Source organism: Littorina saxatilis, linkage group LG15 (genome assembly GCF_037325665.1).
Source record: "Littorina saxatilis isolate snail1 linkage group LG15, US_GU_Lsax_2.0, whole genome shotgun sequence".
NCBI lineage: Eukaryota > Metazoa > Mollusca > Gastropoda > Littorinimorpha > Littorinidae > Littorina > Littorina saxatilis.
Genome location: NC_090259.1, coordinates 41,354,323 through 41,376,028, shown reverse-complemented (window position 1 = coordinate 41,376,028; position 21,706 = coordinate 41,354,323). Strand labels below are relative to the sequence as shown.

General features: G+C 43.1%; 1 protein-coding gene and 1 pseudogene across 3 annotated transcripts in view; one reads left to right on the top strand and one right to left on the bottom strand.

Moving 5' to 3' along the window:
• LOC138949331 (uncharacterized) overlaps positions 1-21,706 on the top strand; it is a 617,348-nt gene that overhangs the window by 363,205 nt on the left and 232,437 nt on the right. For all 3 annotated transcript variants that reach the window (XM_070321116.1, XM_070321117.1, XM_070321115.1), the window contains 3 exons: positions 15,686-15,799; positions 19,015-19,149; positions 20,579-20,653. In XM_070321116.1, coding sequence (XP_070177217.1) covers positions 15,686-15,799; positions 19,015-19,149; positions 20,579-20,653 — 324 coding nt within the window. The remainder of the gene's footprint in view (positions 1-15,685; positions 15,800-19,014; positions 19,150-20,578; positions 20,654-21,706) is intronic.
• LOC138948330 (uncharacterized) lies at positions 1,689-4,145 on the bottom strand (annotated as a pseudogene).

The following is a 21,706-nucleotide window of genomic DNA, read 5'->3' as shown; positions in this document are numbered from 1 at the left end:
CATGTACACATGATTACTTACATTATTATCCAATAACTTAGTGATTGTTAATCCCTGTTAATGTTGTAATATTGAACTTTGTGTTAAATACACTGGACAGAACAAAATAAAACATTTTCAGTATATTTACACAGTGCTGTTTGAGTTTTCATATCAAACTTTGTTGAAAGGATAGTCCTCGTGTAAGCATCTCAGATCTGGCCCAGCTGATACATAACTTGCCCAGACCTGGCCCAGCTGATACATAACTTGCCCAAACTTTGTTGAAAGAATAGTCCTCGTGTAAGCATCTCAGACCTGGCCCAGCTGATACATAACTTGCCCAAACTTTGTTGAAAGAATAGTCCTCGTGTAAGCATCTCAGACCTGGCCCAGCTGATACATAACTTGCCCAAACTTTGTTGAAAGAATAGTCCTCGTGTAAGCATCTCAGATCTGGCCCAGCTGATACATAACTTGCCCAGATCTGGCCCAGCTGATACATAACTTGCCCAAACTTTGTTGAAAGAATAGTCCTCGTGTAAGCATCTCAGATCTGGCCCAGCTGATACATAACTTGCCCAAACTTTGTTGAAAGAATAGTCCTCGTGTAAGCATCTCAGATCTGGCCCAGCTGATACATAACTTGCCCAAACTTTGTTGAAAGAATAGTCCTCGTGTAAGCATCTCAGATCTGGCCCAGCTGATACATAACTTGCCCAAACTTTGTTGAAAGAATAGTCCTCGTGTAAGCATCTCAGATCTGGCCCAGCTGATACATAACTTGCCCAGATCTGGCCCAGCTGATACATAACTTGCCCAAACTTTGTTGAAAGAATAGTCCTCGTGTAAGCATCTCAGATCTGGCCCAGCTGATACATAACTTGCCCAAACTTTGTTGAAAGAATAGTCCTCGTGTAAGCATCTCAGATCTGGCCCAGCTGATACATAACTTGCCCAAACTTTGTTGAAAGAATAGTCCTCGTGTAAGCATCTCAGATCTGGCCCAGCTGATACATAACTTGCCCAAACTTTGTTGAAAGGATAGTCCTCGTGTAAGCATCTCAGATCTGGCCCAGCTGATACATAACTTGCCCAAACTGTGTTGAAAGGATAGTCCTCGTGTAAGCATCTCAGATCTGGCCCAGCTGATACATAACTTGCCCAAAAATTCAACAGCCAAGCTGCTTTCTGTGCAGAGTGGACATTTTGTGAATTTTTGATTTCATAAGTGAAGCTGGTATAAAGTTTAAAAATGTATTTGTAAAAAATGTCCACCTTCCACAGAAACTGAGAAATGTATCCAGAAAGATGGTCTTACCCCCGTGTAAAAAGCTGGACACACTTGAGATCATGAACCACTCGTACAGGAAGGGTTGTGAATTTGAATAAATAATGTAAGGCGACATACCACACAGGATTATGGTTCAAGATAAAACTTTAAAAGAAACAATCTGTTCATAAAGATGTGACTGATAAACAATTTCGTTGTACAGTGGAACCCCTCTTTCAGTCTTTGAAAACCTAAGAAAATCTGAAAAATCAGGTCTTAAAAAGGAGGGAGTCTTAAAATGAAGGTAAATTTACAGAGGCTATGAACAAAAAATCTGAAAAATCTAGATCTAACAAAGGGAGGGGTCTTAAAAGGGGGTTCCACTGTACATGTTTTGCTGCCCATCCCCCCACCCTCCCAGTCCTATGTGCACACACATATATTCTCAATGTAATGCTAATAATATCCTCATAGCCATAACAGTTTAACACTGCCAGTGAATCGTTTATATCAGTTTACACACACACACTCTGTCTCTCACACACCCAATAGTCAATACCTTCCTTATCAAAACTCTGGGTTAATACATTAATGAAAAATGACAAGAAATTAACCGCACTAGTTCAGTAGTTGATGAGTTTCTGATAAGAACATTGAGTAAAATAAATAAATCACAGAACAAGAGCAGCCATTCTTTGTTTTTCCGTGCGAAGTACATAACGTCCATAGGCTTATAGTTACAGAGTCTAATCCATCATCACATAGTCCAAATATTGGTGTCTCATGACTGTAATACTACACATTTTGCTACTTGGTCTATGCAAATCGACTCACCACTGTCATTCTAAAGTTGCACAGGTAAACGCACACAGTAATGATTCTAGATGCCAGTTTCGTCTCTAAAATGTTCAACTTATGCCGGCAGATGGTGTAAACTTTTGCCATGCCAATTATTCTTTCAACATGCACCCTTTTACTTGCAATCTTCCTGTCTTTTCGCAAGGTAGCAGCACTCAGTCTATTCTTCTTTTTAAAAAAGGCTGGTATGTTGATCTGCACATTTCTGGGTGCAAAAATGTCTTGCACATTAAACCCCTTGTCTGCCATTATTGAGTCTCCACTCTCACAAAGCAAAGGGAGGGGGCTTCGCTCCACAATCTGGCGGTCACTGGTTGAGCCCCCATAGGCACTGGACACATACTGACATAGGATGTGAGTCCACCAGGGATTACACCTACCAAAGCCTTCACTGTGTTGCCATGCTTATAGGCAGAAAAACTTGCTTTTTGTGCTCTAGGATTTGATGGGTGTTTCACTCTGACCTCTGTGGCGTCAACAATGACCCTTGTGCTGGGAAATTTCAGCTTGAAGTCTGCTGGACAGTAGTGGGTCACCAACCGACGTTGTGGCCACCAGTTGATTTCTCCCCACTGGTAGTAGCAGAAGTTTACCCAAGTCATCCAAACATTTTGCACAGTGAACTCTGACACACAAAACATCCGTGCCAGTTCCAGATGTGGTTAGTGTCGTCTCAGCTTCACCAGCATCAACTCAAGAGAAACTGGTTTTCAGGTGACAAACACTCACATGACATTGAGTAAGCGTAGGTGAGGCAGTGTACATTATCACCAAGCGACCAGAAGGCATGTTGAAAAACACAGTAATTCTCGAGTCCCGTGTAATGGTGTACAAGTTTATCAGAATGTTTAATCGCATCAACACACAGATATGGTTGCTGTGCTTTAAAGGTCCTTGTCTACATTTTTATACCGAAATCGCCATTTGACCATTAAAATGCAGAGTCTATTATCTAGAATTATCAACAATACACCCCCTTTCGATCAGGAAAGACGAAGCCAGTGTAGCCGTTTGAAAATTCATTGTAGTATTCCAGCGTAGTACTCATAGTAGGATATCCTTATTTGGAAAATGCCAAGCGCAAAACTCCTCTCGAATCCCGTGCATTTCGTGCGTTTAAAAAAAAGCGTGGACAGCGCTCCAGTGTCAAACTGTTGCTGCTCTTGTTTGGGCGTGGCTATAAGCATAGTGACATGAATTTGATTGGTCAGTATTTTTAGGCAAAGCACATGTTCTCAGCAAACAGAAAACAAAATATTGGAAGCGTGAGTCACGCTACCCAAAAATAAAATCTTTTTTTACATATTTTTTTTTCTATAACTTTTTTCCCCATGGTTCATTCATCATCTGACATAACTTTTTAGCGAAATCTAACCATAAGATTATTGAAAAAAAGCAAACATGTAGACGACCACCTTTAACACTGCTTGTGTTGTTAACCTGTCCAGAATGCACTGTGTCATTTCGGTCATTCACTTCATCCCTGTTTACAGCTGCAAAAAAGAAACTGTCTGATGATGAACATGGGGCTCTGCGGCTTTCCACTCCTCTATCTGCAGAAATGACATTCTCACAATTCATGTCGCTGGATTCTACGACTAAACTACCGCCTTCAACAATCTCAATGTCAGTTGACCATGGGAGTTATGCATGAGTGACGTCTAAACGTTTAGGCGGCGTGCAAACAGCGAGTGCCGCCAACCGCGAGATACACGGTATGCACGGGTGGCGACTACACGCTTGTACCACCGAAACTGGCGACTAAATTTAGACGTGCTCCGGAGGTCGTCTAAATGGTTTACACGCCGACTTCAGTGAACAGAATGGCCATTTTCATGGTTTTCCGCCATCAAAGTCGACGAATTTTTTCGCCGTAATCGTTTTTAGACAGAACCCAATAGTTGGAAATGCTGGACTAAAAATTTTTTTGTTGTTGCGAGATTCACTTCCCTTGTCATATTATTTTAGAACCAACACCGACAAGATTAGCGAAGACATCTTTGATTCGTTTCAGAGCAAAGTAGCACTGACCCATATTTCACTGGTGCCGTTTTTGACTCTCAGCTTTTACGCGACAGGCACCCTCTTGCTCGTTTCATCTTTTGCGCTTCTATTTCTCCACGCTCTCCGTCCCACTGACCCATATTTCACTGCTCTCCGTCTCTGAATAGTCGAACTCCCCGTGCGAGGCAGCGGGAGGATGTTATCGAATGACCCTAGCGCATGCGCAAAGGAAGGAATTCCTCGTTATAAAAATAGATTGACTGGTGACCTTGCTTTACACGGCAACTTGAAAGTCGGCGGTCTGGTCGTCACCCGTGCATACTGACTGAGCGCCTGCGGTAGGCGGCGACTTTCTAGTCATGACTTCGCTGAAGTCGGCGTGTACTTTCGACGTCACTCATACATAACACCCCATACAGCATGACTTCCCTTCTTTGTCTCTGTTAATCTAGGGAGAAAATATCCAGCGATATTTCTCCGTAGGCCTAAAGTTCGGCCATGACCTAGGCAAAATAACTTGCGCAGCCGCAGAAACAATAAAATGGAAATCTTATGAAGCCGTCATCAACACGAACACAATGATTGCAGAAGCAAACTCTGTACCTACACGACCGAGACACAAGACTGATTATTTCACAGCTGCAAAGGGTAAGCTTACTCACGTCAGGTCCTCACTGACAAGCTAGGAACAGACGGAAAATTCCAAACAAAAGTAAATGACGTCAAAGTCTCTTTCGCTTTGCGTGTAACTTTGTCATGACGTCTTTTTGTGACGACAGTATACGCGACAATTTGTTCGCTTCCGGTGTCATTTTAGACTGAAAAGCAACTCAAAAGAAGGAGCTAAGCCTGTGTCTTGAAACAGCTGAAACACTCTTTTGGATTGCCGTTTCAATGTTAACCAAAAAGTTAAAGAAAAAAACAAGGTTCAGTTGCGAACTGACAGCGGATTGAGCATGTATTCCTGTTGATGAAGGTAGATTGAAGCTTTATTCTCTCCGTCAACCAACAAGACTAGATTTGTAGCAGACGAAAAACAAAGTGTGCGTTTTTCCTGTCTTGTGAAGGCAATTATGTCGTTATAAGTTATCTGTACGTTGTAATGACATTTCAAAACATAATTTAGCTTTGATGCGTCACGGGATAATAAGCTTATACGTTTTCATCCATGGAATTGTTTTTTTCGTCTCGGCAGGGTGAATGAATTTATTATGTCTTTTCCGGAACTGGACAAAACTGGCCTTGCCAAGACTGAAACAAAATATAGTTCTACAACTTCTAGGCTTGGGTTGATTGCCCATGGTGATTTTCCAATGATTTGTTGCCACATCCCATGACAAATTCTCTTTACTTTGGTCATGCCATATATACGTTACAGCTACGTCCATCCATGGTATCGCGTGATATTTTGTCTTGACGGGGTGAAAGAATATAATGACGTCACTCTCGGCAGAGCCTCGAGTGACGTCATCATATTCATTGACCCAGTCTCGACAAAATATCAGGCGATACCATGGATGGACGGAGCTGTAACTTATACATACAGCATGACTTCCCTTCTTTGTCTCTGTTAATCTAGGGAGAAAATATCCAGCGATATTTCTCCGTAGGCCTAAAGTTCGGCCATGACCTAGTCAAAATAACTTGCGCAGCCGCAGAAACAAGAAAATGGAAATCTTATGAAGCCGTCATCAACACGAACACAATGATTGCAGAAGCAAACTCTGTACCTACACGACCGAGACACAAGACTGATTATTTCACAGCTGCAAAGGGTAAGCTTACTCACGTCAGGTCTTCACTGACAAGCTAGGAACAGGCGGAAAATTCCAAACAAAAGTAAATGACGTCAAAGTCTCTTTCGCTTTGCCTGTAACTTTGTCATGACGTCTTTTTGTGACGACAGTATACGCGACAATTTGTTCGCTTCCGGTGTTATTTTAGACTGAAAAGCAACTCAAAAGAAGGAGCTAAGCCTCTGTCTTGAAACAGCTGAAACACTCTTTTGGATTGCCGTTTCAATGTTAACCAAAAAGTTAAAGAAAAAACCAAGGTTCAGTTGCGAACTGACAGCGGATTGAGCATTTATTCCTGTTGATGAAGGTATGATTGAAGCTTTATTCTCTCCGTCAACCAACAAGACTAGATTTGTAGCAGACGAAAAACAAAGTGTGCGTTTTTCCTGTCTTGTGAAGGCGATTATGTCGTTATAAGTTATCTGTACGTTGTAATGACATTTCAAAACAAAATTTAGCTTTGATGCGTCACGGGATAATAAGCTTATATGTTTTTATCCATGGAATTGTTTTTTTCGTCTCGGCAGGGTGAATGAATTCATTATGTCTTTTCCGGAACTGGACAAAACTGGCCTTGCCGAGACTGAAACAAAATATAGTTCTACAACTTCTAGGCTTGGGTTGATTGCCCATGGTGAATTTCCAATGATTTGTTGCCACATCCCATGACAAATTCTCTTTACTTTGGTCATGCCATATATACGTTACAGTTCCGTCCATGCATGGTATCGCGTGATATTTTGTCTCGACGGGGTGAAAGAATATAATGACGTCACTCTCGGCAGAGCCTCGAGTGACGTCATCATATTCATTGACCCAGTCTCGACATAATATCAGGCGATACCATGGATGGACGGAGCTGTAACTTATACATATCTCCTCTTCTGCACCAACAACAATATCATCCCCTGAAAACAGCATGCTCACTTCTCCCTTTTTATATTTAGTCAAGTTTTGACTAAATATTTTAACATCGAGGGGGAATCGAAACGAGGGTCGTGGTGTATGTGCGTGTGTCTGTGTGTGTGTGTGTCTGTGTGTGTGTGTGTGTGTGTGTAGAGCGATTCAGACTAAACTACTGGACCGATCTTTATGAAATTTTACATGAGAGTTCCTGGGTATGAAATCCCCGAACGTTTTTTTCATTTTTTTGATAAATGTCTTTGATGACGTCATATCCGGCTTTTCGTGAAAGTTGAGGCGGCACTGTCACGCCCTCATTTTTCAACCAAATTGGTTGAAATTTTGGTCAAGTAATCTTCGACAAAGCCCGGACTTCGGTATTGCATTTCAGCTTGGTGGTTTAAAAATGAATTAATGACTTTGGTCATTAAAAATCTGAAAATTGTAAAAAAAAATAAAAGTTTATAAAACGATCCAAATTTACGTTCATCTTATTCTCCATCATTTGCTGATTCCAAAAACATATAAATATGTTATATTCGGATTAAAAACAAGCTCTGAAAATTAAATATATAAAAATTATTATTAAAATTAAATTGTCGAAATCAATTTAAAAACACTTTCATCTTATTTCTTGTCGGTTCCTGATTCCAAAAACATATAGATATGATATGTTTGGATTAAAAACACGCTCAGAAAGTTAAAACAAAGAGAGGTACAGAAAAGCGTGCTATCCTTCTTAGCGCAACTACTACCCCGCTCTTCTTGTCAATTTCACTGCCTTTGCCATGAGCGGTGGACTGACGATGCTACGAGTATACGGTCTTGCTGAAAAATGGCATTGCGTTCAGTTTCATTCTGTGAGTTCGACAGCTACTTGGACAAGAGACGCGACACCCGCGTTTCGATAGAGCCTGACTTCATCTTCCTCAGGCCCTGCTTGAGCGTCTGCACCGCTCGTTCAGCCAGTCCATTAGTAGAGGGATGATACGGCGCTGACTTGATGTGTTTGATGCCGTTCCTGTGCATGAACTCTTCAAACTCCTCGCTAGTGAAACATGGTCCATTGTCCGACACTAATGTCTCTGGCAGCCCATGGATAGCGAATGACTGTCTTAGTTTCTCGATGGTGGCTGCTGATGTCGATGAATTCATGGGGTAGGCATCCATCCACTTAGAGTGAGCATCTATGACCACCAGGAACATCTTGCCCATGAACGGCCCTGCATAATCCACATGCAGTCGGCTCCAAGGACGATTTGGCCATTCCCAGGGATGAAGAGGTGCCGCACTCGGCATATTTCTTTGAGTTTGGCACACGTGACAGCTTCGCACTGTGGCTTCAATTTCACTGTCCATGTTCGGCCACCAAATGTACGACCGTGCCAGACTTTTCATTCTGCTCATGCCAGGGTGCGCTTCATGCAGGTCGCTCAACAAGCTCTTCTGGCCTTTCGGTGGGACTACCACCCGTGTACCCCAAAGCACACAACCATCGAGGACACTTAGCTCAGTCCTCCTGACAAAGTAGGGTTGAAGGCGTTTGTCTTGGTTGCTTTCGGGCCAACCCTTCAACACATAGTCCTTCACCCTAGACAGCACTGGGTCTCTGCTTGTCCACTGACTAATCTGCTTGGCAGTGACCGGCATGGTCTCGATTTGCTCCATCAACAGTATTGTTTCTCCCTGCTCAGGTTTCACACTCACAGTCACCTCACGAGGTAGTCTGCTTAAACCATCTGCGTTGCTGTGCCTCTTGCCCTCTTTGAACTTCATGGTGTATTCGTAGGCAACGAGTGTGAGTGCCCACCTTTGAATTCTTGCAGCGGCCATGGCTGGAATTTGTTTATGTTCACAGAACAGACCCAGGAGAGGTTTGTGATCTGTATGGATCTCAAACTTCTGACCATACAGATACTGATGGAACTTCTTCACCCCGAAAATCACCGCCAGGGCCTCCTTTTCCATATGGATTAATAAATTTGAGTTGAGTTGAGTTGCGTTTTCCACCTGACTGTAGTTCTGTTCAGCACTATTCATTGTTCTGGAGGCGAACGCCACAGGCCTCTCACTGCCATCCTCCATCTTGTGCGAAATCACAGCACCAAGTCCATAACTGGAGGCGTCACATGACAGCAGAATATGTTTCTTTGAATCAAAATGAACAAGGACATTTTGCGACAGTAACAGGTTCTTCGAGCGGACCCAGGCTTCTTCTTGCTGGTCACTCCATGCCCACGCCACCCCTTTCTTCAGCAAGACGTACAGGGGCGCTAACACAGTAGACAAGTTTGGCAGGAACCGGGAATAGTAGTTAACCATTCCGAGGTAGGCCTGAAGCTGCTTCACATCCGTGGGCCGAGGCATCTCCTGAATAGCCTCCACTTTCTCAGGTACAGGCTGAATGCCACTCTGGTCGATCTTCAACCCAAGATATACCACCTCTGTGGCCAGCAAAACACACTTTTTCTTCTTCAACTTAGCTCCAGCTGATTTCAGTCTTTGCATTACTGTTCGCAGCGTCTGCAAATGTTCATCACGTGTCGTTCCTGCCACCAAAATGTCATCAATGCGAACATACACCTTTGGAATTCCCCGTAGGAGATTCTCCATTGTTCGCTGAAAAATGCCTGGAGCTGACGAAATCCCAAAGGGCAACCTATTGTAGCGGTAGAGTCCTTGATGTGTGTTGATGGTGGTAAACTCTTTTGATGCCTCATCCAATTCAAGCTGCTGGTATGCCTGAGTCAGATCCAGTTTGGAGAAGAACTTCCCTCCGCCCAGCTCTGCTAGGAGATCATCCGTCTTGGGTATCGGATAATTGTCCAGTTTTGAGGCAGTGTTCACCGTTACCTTGCAGTCACCACAAATGCGAATACTTTTGTCAGGTTTAACAACGGTGACGATTGGCGCTGCCCAGTCTGAAAACTCCACTTTTTCAATCGTGCCTTCCGCCTCAAGACGATCAAGTTCCTGGCTCAGTTGTTCGCGTAGTGCATAGGGTACAGGGCGCGGTTTGAAGTAGCGAGGTTGTGCTGAAGGGTCAACAAAAATGCTAGCCTTGACACCCTTGATGGTGCCTCTTACCTCCTCGAACAACTCATCATTCTCTCTCAGGACTTGTTCCAGGTCCGCGTTTTCAGCAATACCCTTGTCGGCATGCAGCGAAAAAATCTCCTCCCAGTCTAGTTTCAGATGTTTGAGCCAATCTCGTCCCAACAAACTAGGACCATCTCCTTTCACCACGATCATCTTCAGTGTTACTGGCACCCTACCTTTGTATCCCACGGCCGACTCACACTCGCCCAAGACAGGAATTTCATCACCTGTGTACGTTTTCAGCCGCCTGCTGCATTTTTGAAGAGGCAAGTACGCTCCCCCTCTTATGGTTCTCCATGTCTTTTCATTAACCACCGTCAGTGAGGCGCCTGTGTCTAGCTCCATTTCCACAGGAACTCCGTCCATCTCGACTGTCACCAGAAAAGGTTTCTCCTTACTCTGCGTTCGGAATACAGTGAATACTTCCACGTCGCTGTCCGAATCCTCAACAGTTTTCACGGTGTCACGTAATCGGCGATGACCTCTCGTCTGCTTACGTTTCGCTTTTTCAGCATGATATTGCGGGCACTGTCTCTGCATGTGATTCCCCTTACAGAACCAGTACTCCATGGTTCTTTGTGACTTCTTCACGAACTGGACGTCACGAGAAACAGCAGTTGGCCCACTGTCGACTTTGTCCACCCTGGCTGTATTATCCGGCATAGAAATAGCCCCGCTGGAACCACCTTCCTGTAGCGCTGCGGCACTCTTCTCGGCCAGTTCCATGGCTATCGCCACCTCTAACGATTTGGCAAAAGTCAGCTCTTTTTCTGCCAGCAGTCGCCTCTGGATACGATCATTGTTGATTCCACAAACCAATCTGTCCCTCAACATTAGATCCAGTGACGCACCAAAATTGCAGTCAAGAGAAAGATGACGTAACTGTGACACGTATGTCGAGACAGATTCGTCGTTATGACGTACGCGCGTGTGGAATTTGAAACGCTGCACAATTTCTGAAGGCTTTGGGCGAAGATGATTTTGCACTGATTCTTTAAGTTCAGCAAACGTTTTGTCCCCGGGCTTGGCTGGCGCCAGAAGGTCGCACATCAACCTATATGTGGCCCCACCACGCGCGCTCAGTAATATTGCTTTCCTCTTGTCGACATCATCAATGTCGTTTGCCACAAAATAATGTTCCATTCTTTCCATATACTGACCCCATTCTTCTCCGCCGTCCAATCCGAACTCCTGTAGTCTTCCAAAAGACGGCATCCTCGTCGCCAAATGAAGTAGAGGACAGTTTAGGAATAAGTAGACACATGGAACACCGTTAGGTTAACAGCCATTTGTATTCAGCATAGTACAGTCCCCTTGCATGCTACCGTTATGCAAGAGTAGTTGCCCCTAATCCAGGGTGCAATCTACAGTTACCACAGTAGTGTCACAAAAGGTAGCTTTCGGTTTGAAACTGTGACAGGATCGGAAGCGCAGCGCTTTGCATTTGGACCCAATCTACCGAAGCGCCACTACGCGGTGGCAAGGGCGATAATTTTCAGCTAAGTCGACCATTGGATCTGTGATCCAAACATGCCTTTTGGTCAATCTCGATGGCAGTTTTTTCCACTCGCCCTACGGGCTCTTGGAATAAACTTCCATCTCGATTGACCAAAAGCCATGTTTGGATCACATATCCAATTAACGTATATTGTCAGTACTAGATCTGATTTCACGGGGTTTCTTGTCTTTCTGGTCACCTTTAGCACCTCCAAGATGAGTAGATTCAGAATGAGTTTGCCAACGTCTGTTGTTGTTTCCTCTTTCTCTCCTGGACACAGCACCAACCAGTTCTTGACCAGGTTCAGAATCAGTGTCTGTCACCATCTTCAACTGCCTCGCTGCTGCTTCATGCGCACGCGCAATATCCAAAAGTTGGTTCACGGTCAAAGTTTCTTTCTCCAGATACTTTGACTTGAGCCTTTTGTCTCGACACTTGTCGATCACTTGATCCCTGATGTTTTCATCTACCTTGTCAGCAAAATTACAGTTTGTGGCTTGTTGTCTCAACCTTGTCACAAACTGAGCCGTTGTTTCTTCTGGCATCAGTGTGATTTGCCGAAAAAACATGCCTTTCATAAGTGAAGTTCTGTTGTGGTTTGGAATACGCATCAAGTGCTGCCACAGCTTCATCATAGCTGTCACCTCTTTCTGGTAGAGTGTCAAAAGTGTCCTGAACTTCGAAGCCTGCACAGTGGAGTAACAGCGCTTTTTTCTGACCTTCCGGAGTCTCACCCCTTGCCGCCAGAAAAAAGTTCAAAACCTCTCTTCCACCTCGTCCATCTTGTAGAGACACTAGATGGATCACCTTTTGGATCAAATGGTCCTACACTTCCTATGCCACTTGCACAGCTCATTACTCTCTGCTGAGGAACAGCGTCAGCGTTATCATTTCCATTTCCTGCCATTTTTTTCCTCGCGCACGTGGTGATGACGTCACGCAGTCTGGAAAATTCTTTCTGATTCACACGAAAGTTCTTGACAGAAAAATGCCGCTTCTCACCTTGTTCACACTCCTTTTCCTCGTCGCCAATTGTAGAATAGTTGTCACAGCCGCAGTCGCACAAAACAAGCCTGGCAGAACTGATGAGTAGTTGAACTTGAAATGATGTTTAATCAACATACTACACCGTCAAACTGAAAACAATGTGACATAACAATCACTCAACCATACTAATAATGAACAGCAACTACTAACATTACTGACACTACAAAAACAAAGGGAAACAACCTGTAAAACTTGTCATTTTGAAAACTGTTCTGTTACACTTAAAGGGAGATAATAAGAATTTTACTAACTTAGAAAAAGAGCTCTGATCATTACCTTTATCTCTTACACACTTTACACAAAAAAAGATAACAAAACAAACCAAAAACTTATTCTGAATCACAGGTAAGCATACTGTTGACTAGGAAAATGGTTAAAAACAAAATACCTATGCAGCGTTATCTTTGGTACGAATGCATTTCCATACACTTTTAGATGAAAGGCAAACATGTATAAAATACCACTCTTGCTTGAATTTGACACACTGAACACTAATTAAACCGTAAATAAACTTTGTAAAAACTGCGCACAACATGGCGAACACTAAAACACCACATGGTAAAAGGCTGTACCAAAAAAACGTACAAAACAATAAACTTTTCCCTACTACAAGACTAATATATACTGTTCAAAAAAAGAAACGCATAGTTGCTACTTGCCAAATTTGTTTTATTTTTCGAAAAAATTAACAGAAAATCCAATATTTAGATTATTTGTTTGAAATTTGGTATGGACACAGTTGAATGCACACACAGTTCATTTGCATCTTCAAATCAATCAGTCAATCAATACGATTGGGTGCCGAGGCTGTCAAGTCAGTAGGAGTTGTGACTGCCTTGAGCAGCAACAACTGCCCGGCACCTTCTGGGCATGGACTGGATCAGATGCCGGATATCTTGCTGTGGGATGGTGTCCCACTCCTCCTGAAGTGCCTGCAATAGATCGCGGTGATTTGCCGGCGCTTCTTCTCGCCTGCGCACACGTCTGTCCAATTCACCCTAGAGGTGTTCTATCGGGTTCATGTCTGGCGACATGGATGGCCAGGGAAGCACCTGGACATGGTGGTCGGTGAGGAACTGGGTGGTGAGTCGTGCTGTGTGCGGGCGAGCGTTGTCCTGCTGGAATATGGCATCCTGGTCAGCCAGAAGAGGAAGGGCGTGTGGGCGCAGAATTTCCTCCACGTATCGCTGGGCAGTTATGCGCCCTTGGACGTGCACCAGGGTGCTCCTTCCAGCGGTATTGATCGCCCCCCACACCATGACGCCTCCACCACCATGAACGGGTGCCTCATCCACACAGTTGGGCGCGTAACGTTCGTTTACTCTCCGGTAGACCCTCCTCCGACCATCATGTCGCTGGAGCAGGAAGTAGGACTCGTCGCTGAACCACACGTGTCTCCAGTGATTCCGGACGGTCCAGCGAAGGTGCTGGTTGCCCCACTGCACTCGGTTCTGGCGATGGCGGCGGGTGAGGACAGCTCCTCTGTGAGGTCTGCGAGCTCTCAAACCAGCTTCATGCAGGCGGTTCCGCACGGTCTGGTCCGATAATCGGTGTGGCCCGGGGAGAGCCTGGACAGAAGATGAGGCCGACAGGAAACGATTCCGGAGGTGGCGGAGCCGTATGAAGCGGTCGTGAGCAGCAGTTGTCGCCCTTGGTCTTCCCGCTCGTGGCAAGTCAGCAACGGAGCCAGTGGCTTGAAACCTGACCCACAGTCTACTGATGGTGCTCTGGGACACGTGGAAGTGCCTGGCGATTGCACTTTGACTTTGGCCTGCTTGTAAACGACCCAATGCAATTTGGCGGTCTTCTCTGCTCAATCGGGCCATCTTTCGTCGCTGAATTGTCGTCTGATTTCTTTGTGGCGAACAATCCGCTTTTATGGGTTTTGGAAGACATGGTGAGAGCTCAATATTCCCCGAGTTTCACGAGATTACACTGAAGCATGACGAGTGGTCATGCCAAATGAGCAATTTTGACATTGTAGCCACTGATAACGCATGCGTCACGTGCAGAGCTCACTTGTGGCAATGGACGAAAGGTCGACGACCAGATAAACATTTTCTGCAGTTTGGTGGATATCCTTGTAGCCATATAACTAAATTAACCAAATATTACAAGCTATGCGTTTCTTTTTTTGAACAGTATAATTATTCCTGAATAGAAAATTAACAATAGAAACAAATTGAACAATATTTACCCAATGATGGCCTTTGTGCGTCATGTTTATGGCTGATATTGATGGAACAAAAACCTGTGGCTCATGCTTAGAAAAATGGCAGACCGGAAGCGCCGGAACAGGAAGCGCATGGAATTCTTACAATAACATTTTCCTACATATTTTAAACAAACTTTGAATATATCTTACAGACATTTAGTGTAAAATTGATGACTCAATAAAATCTAAAAACTATCAAACTTGTAGAACTTTACTGATCAAAAAAGAGCAACAACAAAAAAAGCTGGATCTGGAACAGATTTGGACTAACATGATTTAAAAGATGGATGTGGCATAGGATTTAGCGTGGCGCCTTTCACGATAGTGTTGTCTGATGCAACTAACACATTCCCAGTCATGCTCGAGGCACACAAACACTTTGAAGTTGATTTCATACAATGAACAGCTGATTTATTCAGTGCTTCACACATGGCCGTGATACAAGGGAGAGCACTAGAGCGACTCTCGGTCCAAGGGCAATAACTCTATTAATACACTACACCGATGTGCATGCATAAAGATCCCAAGGTCACAGCAAAAGACTCAGGCCTTAGAAAACACCAATACACACATGCTCAAAACGTTTCGCGCAATTCCCCAAGGACAGTAGGATTTACAAAATTCCAACATTTTATTTTAAAATTATTTTCTTGAATTTTTAAACTAGATCTTTGAAATTTCATACACTTTGATGATCTTTAGACATGACCCAAGTGCGCCTGAGCCGGGTCAATCTTGAAGGTCAAAGTGGGGTTGATAAGTAGAAGATTTTCAGTTTCTTTGAAAACTAATAAAGCCAGAGCAGCAGTTAAGTTTATTCTGATTCATATTATGGTTAAGACGACGATGAGTCGTACAAGCATGTGCTCTTCTTGTTTCCATTACAAGCCCAGTTTCTGGCGTATAGGTCATTTCAAACATGCTCTTGTTTAGCGTATGTTAAGTGACATCTATACGTCTTCCTGATTCAGAGAACGTTCCTGGTACTGGAGAGTTTATTGATCGGTTTGCAGAGTATCAAGTTGGAGACCCCTGTACGAACAGTCTGGACTGCCCGGCCGGAGCCCAGTGCAAGTCATCTCCTGGCGGCAACACATGTATCTGTGGTGGATCAAGTGGCTTATGTGGTAAGACTTTGAGTCTGTCTATCTGTTTCTCTATCTCTTTCTCCTTGTCTCTCTCTCCCTCTCTTTCTTTCTCTCAATATTCTATTTCATTTTACATATTTAAAAGGTATACTATTTTTGTTCCTCTCAAGGTCGAGGGCCGGATTAAAGAAAAACAACTAACTTTTGTTGTGTGCGTATGCCATTGCCGTAGTTAATAATAGATAACTATTTTGGCTGATCTTCATTTGACTCTATCTAGCTGTGCTTTTCTTTGTCAGTCTCTCTATAGAATATATGCCTCTGCCTTTATGTACGGAAAGAGCTGTATTTGGTGTGTTGAAAGTGAATCAAGCCGTACAAAAACGCCATTTTTGAGGGTAGGCATGGTCACGGACCTGTGACGTCATACCCAAACATTGCGCCAATAAAAAAAAAACATTTTTGAGCAGCAGAAACACTGATCTTCAAATCCACGTGTATTTCTGTCCCAAAAACTGCTGTTTAACATATGGGCTATACCACTGAAAAAATATCCTTAACTTTTTGTGCTCAGTGTATGTAATGCACCTTTATAATGTGGTGCATATGTGAACAGCTCAGATCATGGGTCAATAAAGTGTTACACAGATGGTCAAAATTAAAGTACAAGATATTGCACTGGAAGTGGAACTACACTGTTGCTTAGTGTCTGTATGAAGCTACAAGGTGAAAATAGAAAAAGAAAAACACGATTCTTGACTTTGATGGGCTTTTTCTGCTCGTAAGCACACATTCTTCTACTCATCACAGCATGCCCCATTATTGAGTTTAAAACACCAATTAAATTTGTTTTGAATAAAACTCACAATTTTACAATAAGAATTTAGAGACCTGAATCAATTAGGTATATCCTACTTAGTTTGACTTTTGCAAAACTAAGTAATTACACATTTAATTGAATCAGTCAGACAGACGGAGACATAGAGAGACAGACAGAGGGCAAACAGAAATCTGAGAAAGAAACCCCTTTAAAAATGTTACCATGTTTGAAATGAAACATCGCAAGGTGAAGCCATAATTCATCACCTTTCAGTATGACGTCATGAGCGTGTTCCACACTTGAAATGACGTGTTTTTATCATGTTGTCAGCTGCACGGAGCTTGGAAGTATAATTTCCATTCAACGATCCGAGTTTGTTAAGTTTTAGCCTATTTTCAACGTCAAACACCATGAAACTATATATATTTGGAATCAGAAAATGGTAAGGAATAGATAGAAGTTGTTTTTAAGTGTCTTTTTTCATAAATAAAGATAGTGGTTATTTATCGGTTTTTTTCATTTTTAAGCATAATTATCAATACAAAACAACAAAACTATATAGTTTTAGATACAGGACGCAATAGGGAATACACCAATATACATTTTTTGTTTCAAATATTAGTTTTTAAAAATTTGAAAAAATGACATATTTCGAACAAACATTTCAATAACAAAACTTTAAATGACCAAACTGAAATGCAATCCCATAATCCGGCCTAGATCTGAGATTGTGTGATAAGAAATTCGATCAAATTGATGAAAAACTGTAACTGTGAAAGTGCTGTCTCGACCTTTTGGCAAACAGTCAAATATGACGTCATCAAACTGTCCTATCAATAAACGGAAAAACCTATGAGAAAATCCAGTCAAAAATATCCATATCAAATTTCATAAAGATCCATTCCGTAGTTTTTGAGATATGATCTGCAGTGTGAAAAAAACGCCCATAACGCCCATAACGCAAACTCATTTGTCATGATTTGGTCGTGTTCTGCCGATACTATAATGTTTTTCTTTCCTAAAACACACTATAATAGTAGCCTTTCCCAATGTCTATGCTAAAACTGACTTGTCTGTGTTGTCAATGATTTTGCTACAGTGTGAGACTGAGAACAAAAAGTCTAAACAATATCACGCCCATAACGCTGTGACACGAAAACTCATTAGGTCGTGTTCTGCTGATACTGTAATGTTTTTCTTTCTTAAAACACACTATAATAGTAGCCCTTCCCAAATGCAATGCTAAAAATGACTGGTCTGTGTTAATGATTTTCTGCGAGAATGCGATCTATCTGTTTGTCGCAAAGACCGTGTGACACGAAAGTTATGAGCGGAAGACAAATCTGCTGAGTGCAATTACGTTTCAGAAGATAGTTGGTTAAAACAGTTTATCACTCAGACACGCAAAGGAACACTATAACTTTATTATTCAGGCCATATTTGCTTTCCTTTGTCATGTATGAAAGTACTGGCCTTGGTTGAAGAAAGTGACCTGTCGCTGTGCAACAAATTTGTCGCCATTTTCCGCCGTGTTTTGTAAATAAAACGTGTTTACTACCCACACATACAAAACGATGCTGTTGGTTCTTTTTATTTTCTTATTGTTTGATTCATGCTTAGCAGTTTAGTATGCTTTGTTTTCTTCTCAATTCAATGGATGGCTATAAAATAAGCATTTAAATGTGAAGGTGTTAAAATTACCCATGATCTGAGCTGTTCACATATGCAATGCCTTGCATTATGGTTCGGTGCATATATAATGTCGTGCACTGTGGTACCGTACAGATGTAATGCCTTGCATTATGGTGTGGTACAGATGTGGTGCCTTGCATTATGGCGTGGTATAGATGTAATGCCTTGCAATGTGGTGTGGTATAGATGTAATGCCTTGCATTATGGTGTGGTATAGATGTAATGCCTTGTATTGTTTGTGGTACAGATGTTATGCCTTGCATTGTGGTGCGGTATAGATGGTATGCCTTGCATTGTTTGTGGTACAGATGGTATGCCTTGCATTGTGGTGCGGTATAGATGGTAAGCCTTGCATTATGGTTCGGTATAGATGATATGCCTTGCATTGTGGTGTGGTATAGATGTGATGCCTTGCATTGTGGTGTGGTATAGATGGTATGCCTTGCTTTGTAGTGTGGTATAGATGTGATGCCTTGCATTGTGGTGTGGTACAGATGTAATGCCTTGCATTGTGGTGTGGTACAGATGTGATGCCTTGCATTGTGGTGTGGTACAGATGTGATGCCTTGCATTGTGGTGTGGCACAGATGTTGTGCCTTGTATTGTGGTGTGGTATAGATGTGATGCCTTGCATTGTGGTGTGGTACAGATGTGATGCCTTGCATTGTGGTGTGGTACAGATGTTGTGCCTTGCATTGTAGTGTGCTATAGATGTGATGCCTTGCATTGTGGTGTGGTACAGATTCACAGGTGGGGTATGCGGGAGGAACTTGCGCCACAGGAGCATCCAAATGCCTGGCTCCCAATCTCCAGTGTACCGACGGGAACTGTATTTGTGGACAGGGATACACCGTATTCAGCGCAGACTTCACTTGTAGTAAGTGTAGCGTTGACCAACGCATGAAAAGATAACTTTCTCTGCCACAAAAATCGCGAAAGCATGTCAGTGAACTTCGTTTTTGTTGACTCACCTGTCTAATTGGTAAATCTACGTATTTATCCGTGTCGGTTCGTATGGACGGCCGGCCGTGCCCGGATGTTCTTCATGCTAGACCTTTCATACTTTTATGGTTTGATGATTTACTGACATGACCCGCGTTAACATTTTGGGTCACAGCTGGGTCATGTCCGGTTCATAAAAAAAACCTTAAAGGTACTGAACTTGTCAAATCCAGGTGCACGGAGCCCCTGGGGCTTTTAGTCATACCTCAGGCAGCTATCCGTTAGACGAACTACCAAGTTTCATTGACTTGCACCCAAAGAGTCAAGAACTGCGATTTTTTTACGAATTAATTTCGTACTCGGACCCGGCTGGTCTTGACCTATTTTTGGATCTAAATTTAGATCAGGTAGATCACCACATCATGCACAAAAAGACACGTCACTAGCAAACTATGTCAGACGTCATCATGAGTTTGTGTAAAACAAAATCGAGGCCGGAATCACTCAGTTGAATCGAACTCCGACCAAACACCGTGCCACGTAATAGGTAGGTTAATTTATGCACTCGCGTGAACAAGAAACTGTCGAGCTTCACATATGTCGTCGTTGGGTAGTTTTGGGTTTGTTTTACTACCATAGGAGGATTTTTGAACTGTAAATGCACTCAGCTGCAACAAAAACGCAAAACGAAGGCTGTGAGCTGCACTGTGCCTTTAACGTTGAGTTTATCTCGGATGTTTTTGAAGCTAGTGCTTGGACGAATAGGCTTTATAAATTGTAAGGTTATGCGCGCGCGCGCGCGCGCGTGTGTGTGTGTGTGTGTGTGTGTGTGTGTGTGTGTGTAAGTGTGTGTGTGTGTGTGTGTGTGTGTGTGTGTGTGTGTGTGTGTGTGTGTGTGTGTGTGTGCCAACAGAGGTTATGAATAGAATATCTGAGAAAACAGGGTCTTGATGTATCCGAGTGCCGAAACACCACAATCACCTTTGGAGGCGAAGTCCAATCAAACAGGATTGAGAATTTTAGAGCTTATTTCTAAGCCCTAAAATTCTCAATCCTGTTTGATTGGACTTCGCCTCCAAAGGTGATTGTGGTGTTTCGGCACTCGGTTACATTGACAAAGTGGAAGGTCTTATCCTGTGATGGGTGTCTTAAAAGGGAGATAGTCGTCTACCGGGTAGGTTGGTCTAGGGAAGGGGGAGGGATAAGAAGGGAGGGAGTCTTCTCCTTTTTTCTGTGTGTGTGTGTGTGTGTGTGTTTGTGTGTTTGTGTGTGTGTGTGGACTGTAGCTCTTAACGGCGAACCTTGCCATCATTTGCTGCTAACTTGTATTACTAATGTTTTTGTGTGTGGTTTCTGTTGCGTAGGAGTTGCAGTCAATTTCAACTGTCAAACCACAGGGGATTGTAACACAGGCATGGAATGCGTCAGCGGCACGTGCAGTGAGTTTTACAGTCGCCATCCTAAATAGATTATGTTGTGTGTATATTAGTTTGTAATTACTCACACCTCCCCCTTTCCACCATGCAAAGCGTGTCATTTTTACCTGACAGAGGAGAAGAAAGATCCGACTGAGTATGCAACTAGAGACCAGTTAATTCGCCTTGACCCTGGAGGAATAAGGGACGTAACAACAGTCGTATTCCAGAGTGAATTTGGAAGTGAGCGAAATGGACACTGCTTCACTAAATTGTATGGTCCGAGATGTTTGATAAACTACCCAAGCCCGAAATGGTCTTAATAACGCAGATTTAAATTGTGACTGACGGGCGCAGGGAAAAGATATCGGCATCCTAATCGGAATGTCGTGAGTTCAAATCCTGGCCGCGGGCGCCTGGTGGGTGAAGGGTGGAGATCTCCCATGTCAACTTATGTGCAGACCTGCTAGTGCCTTATCCCACTTCGGGTGTACAAGCAATCACAAGACCAAGTGCGCCCGGAAAAGATCCTGTATTCCATGCCAGATTTCAGTGGGTTATAGAAACACAAACATACCCAGCATGCTTCCTCCGATAGCGACGTATGGCTGCCTAAATGACGGGGTAGAAACGGTCATACGCGTAAACATCCACTAGTGAGACAATGTAAGTGAACGTGGGAGTTTCAGCCAATGAACGAAGACTAATAAGAATAAACTGTGAGTCACGAGAAAAGTCACAAGAGTCTTAGTGATGAGCAGAGTAAGGCCGTGCGACCGGCCACAAGTCTTTTTGGGGTGCTTTTTTAAGGTGGAACCTCCAAATTTCACACATTGACAATCTTCAGACAGGAACAAAAATGTTGTTTACCTCGTCCAACTTAAAGGTCACTGCGTGGTCGTGTTTGAGGTAAATAAAAAATTGAGAGAACAAATTCCCTTTTCTCAAACGAAGAAATAGCTATAAAATTTCACACAATTGAACGGTTTGAATCTTTCTTTCTTTATTTGGTGTTTAACGTCGTTTTCAACCATTGAAGGTTACATCGCGACGGAGTAAAGGGGGAGATGGGATAGA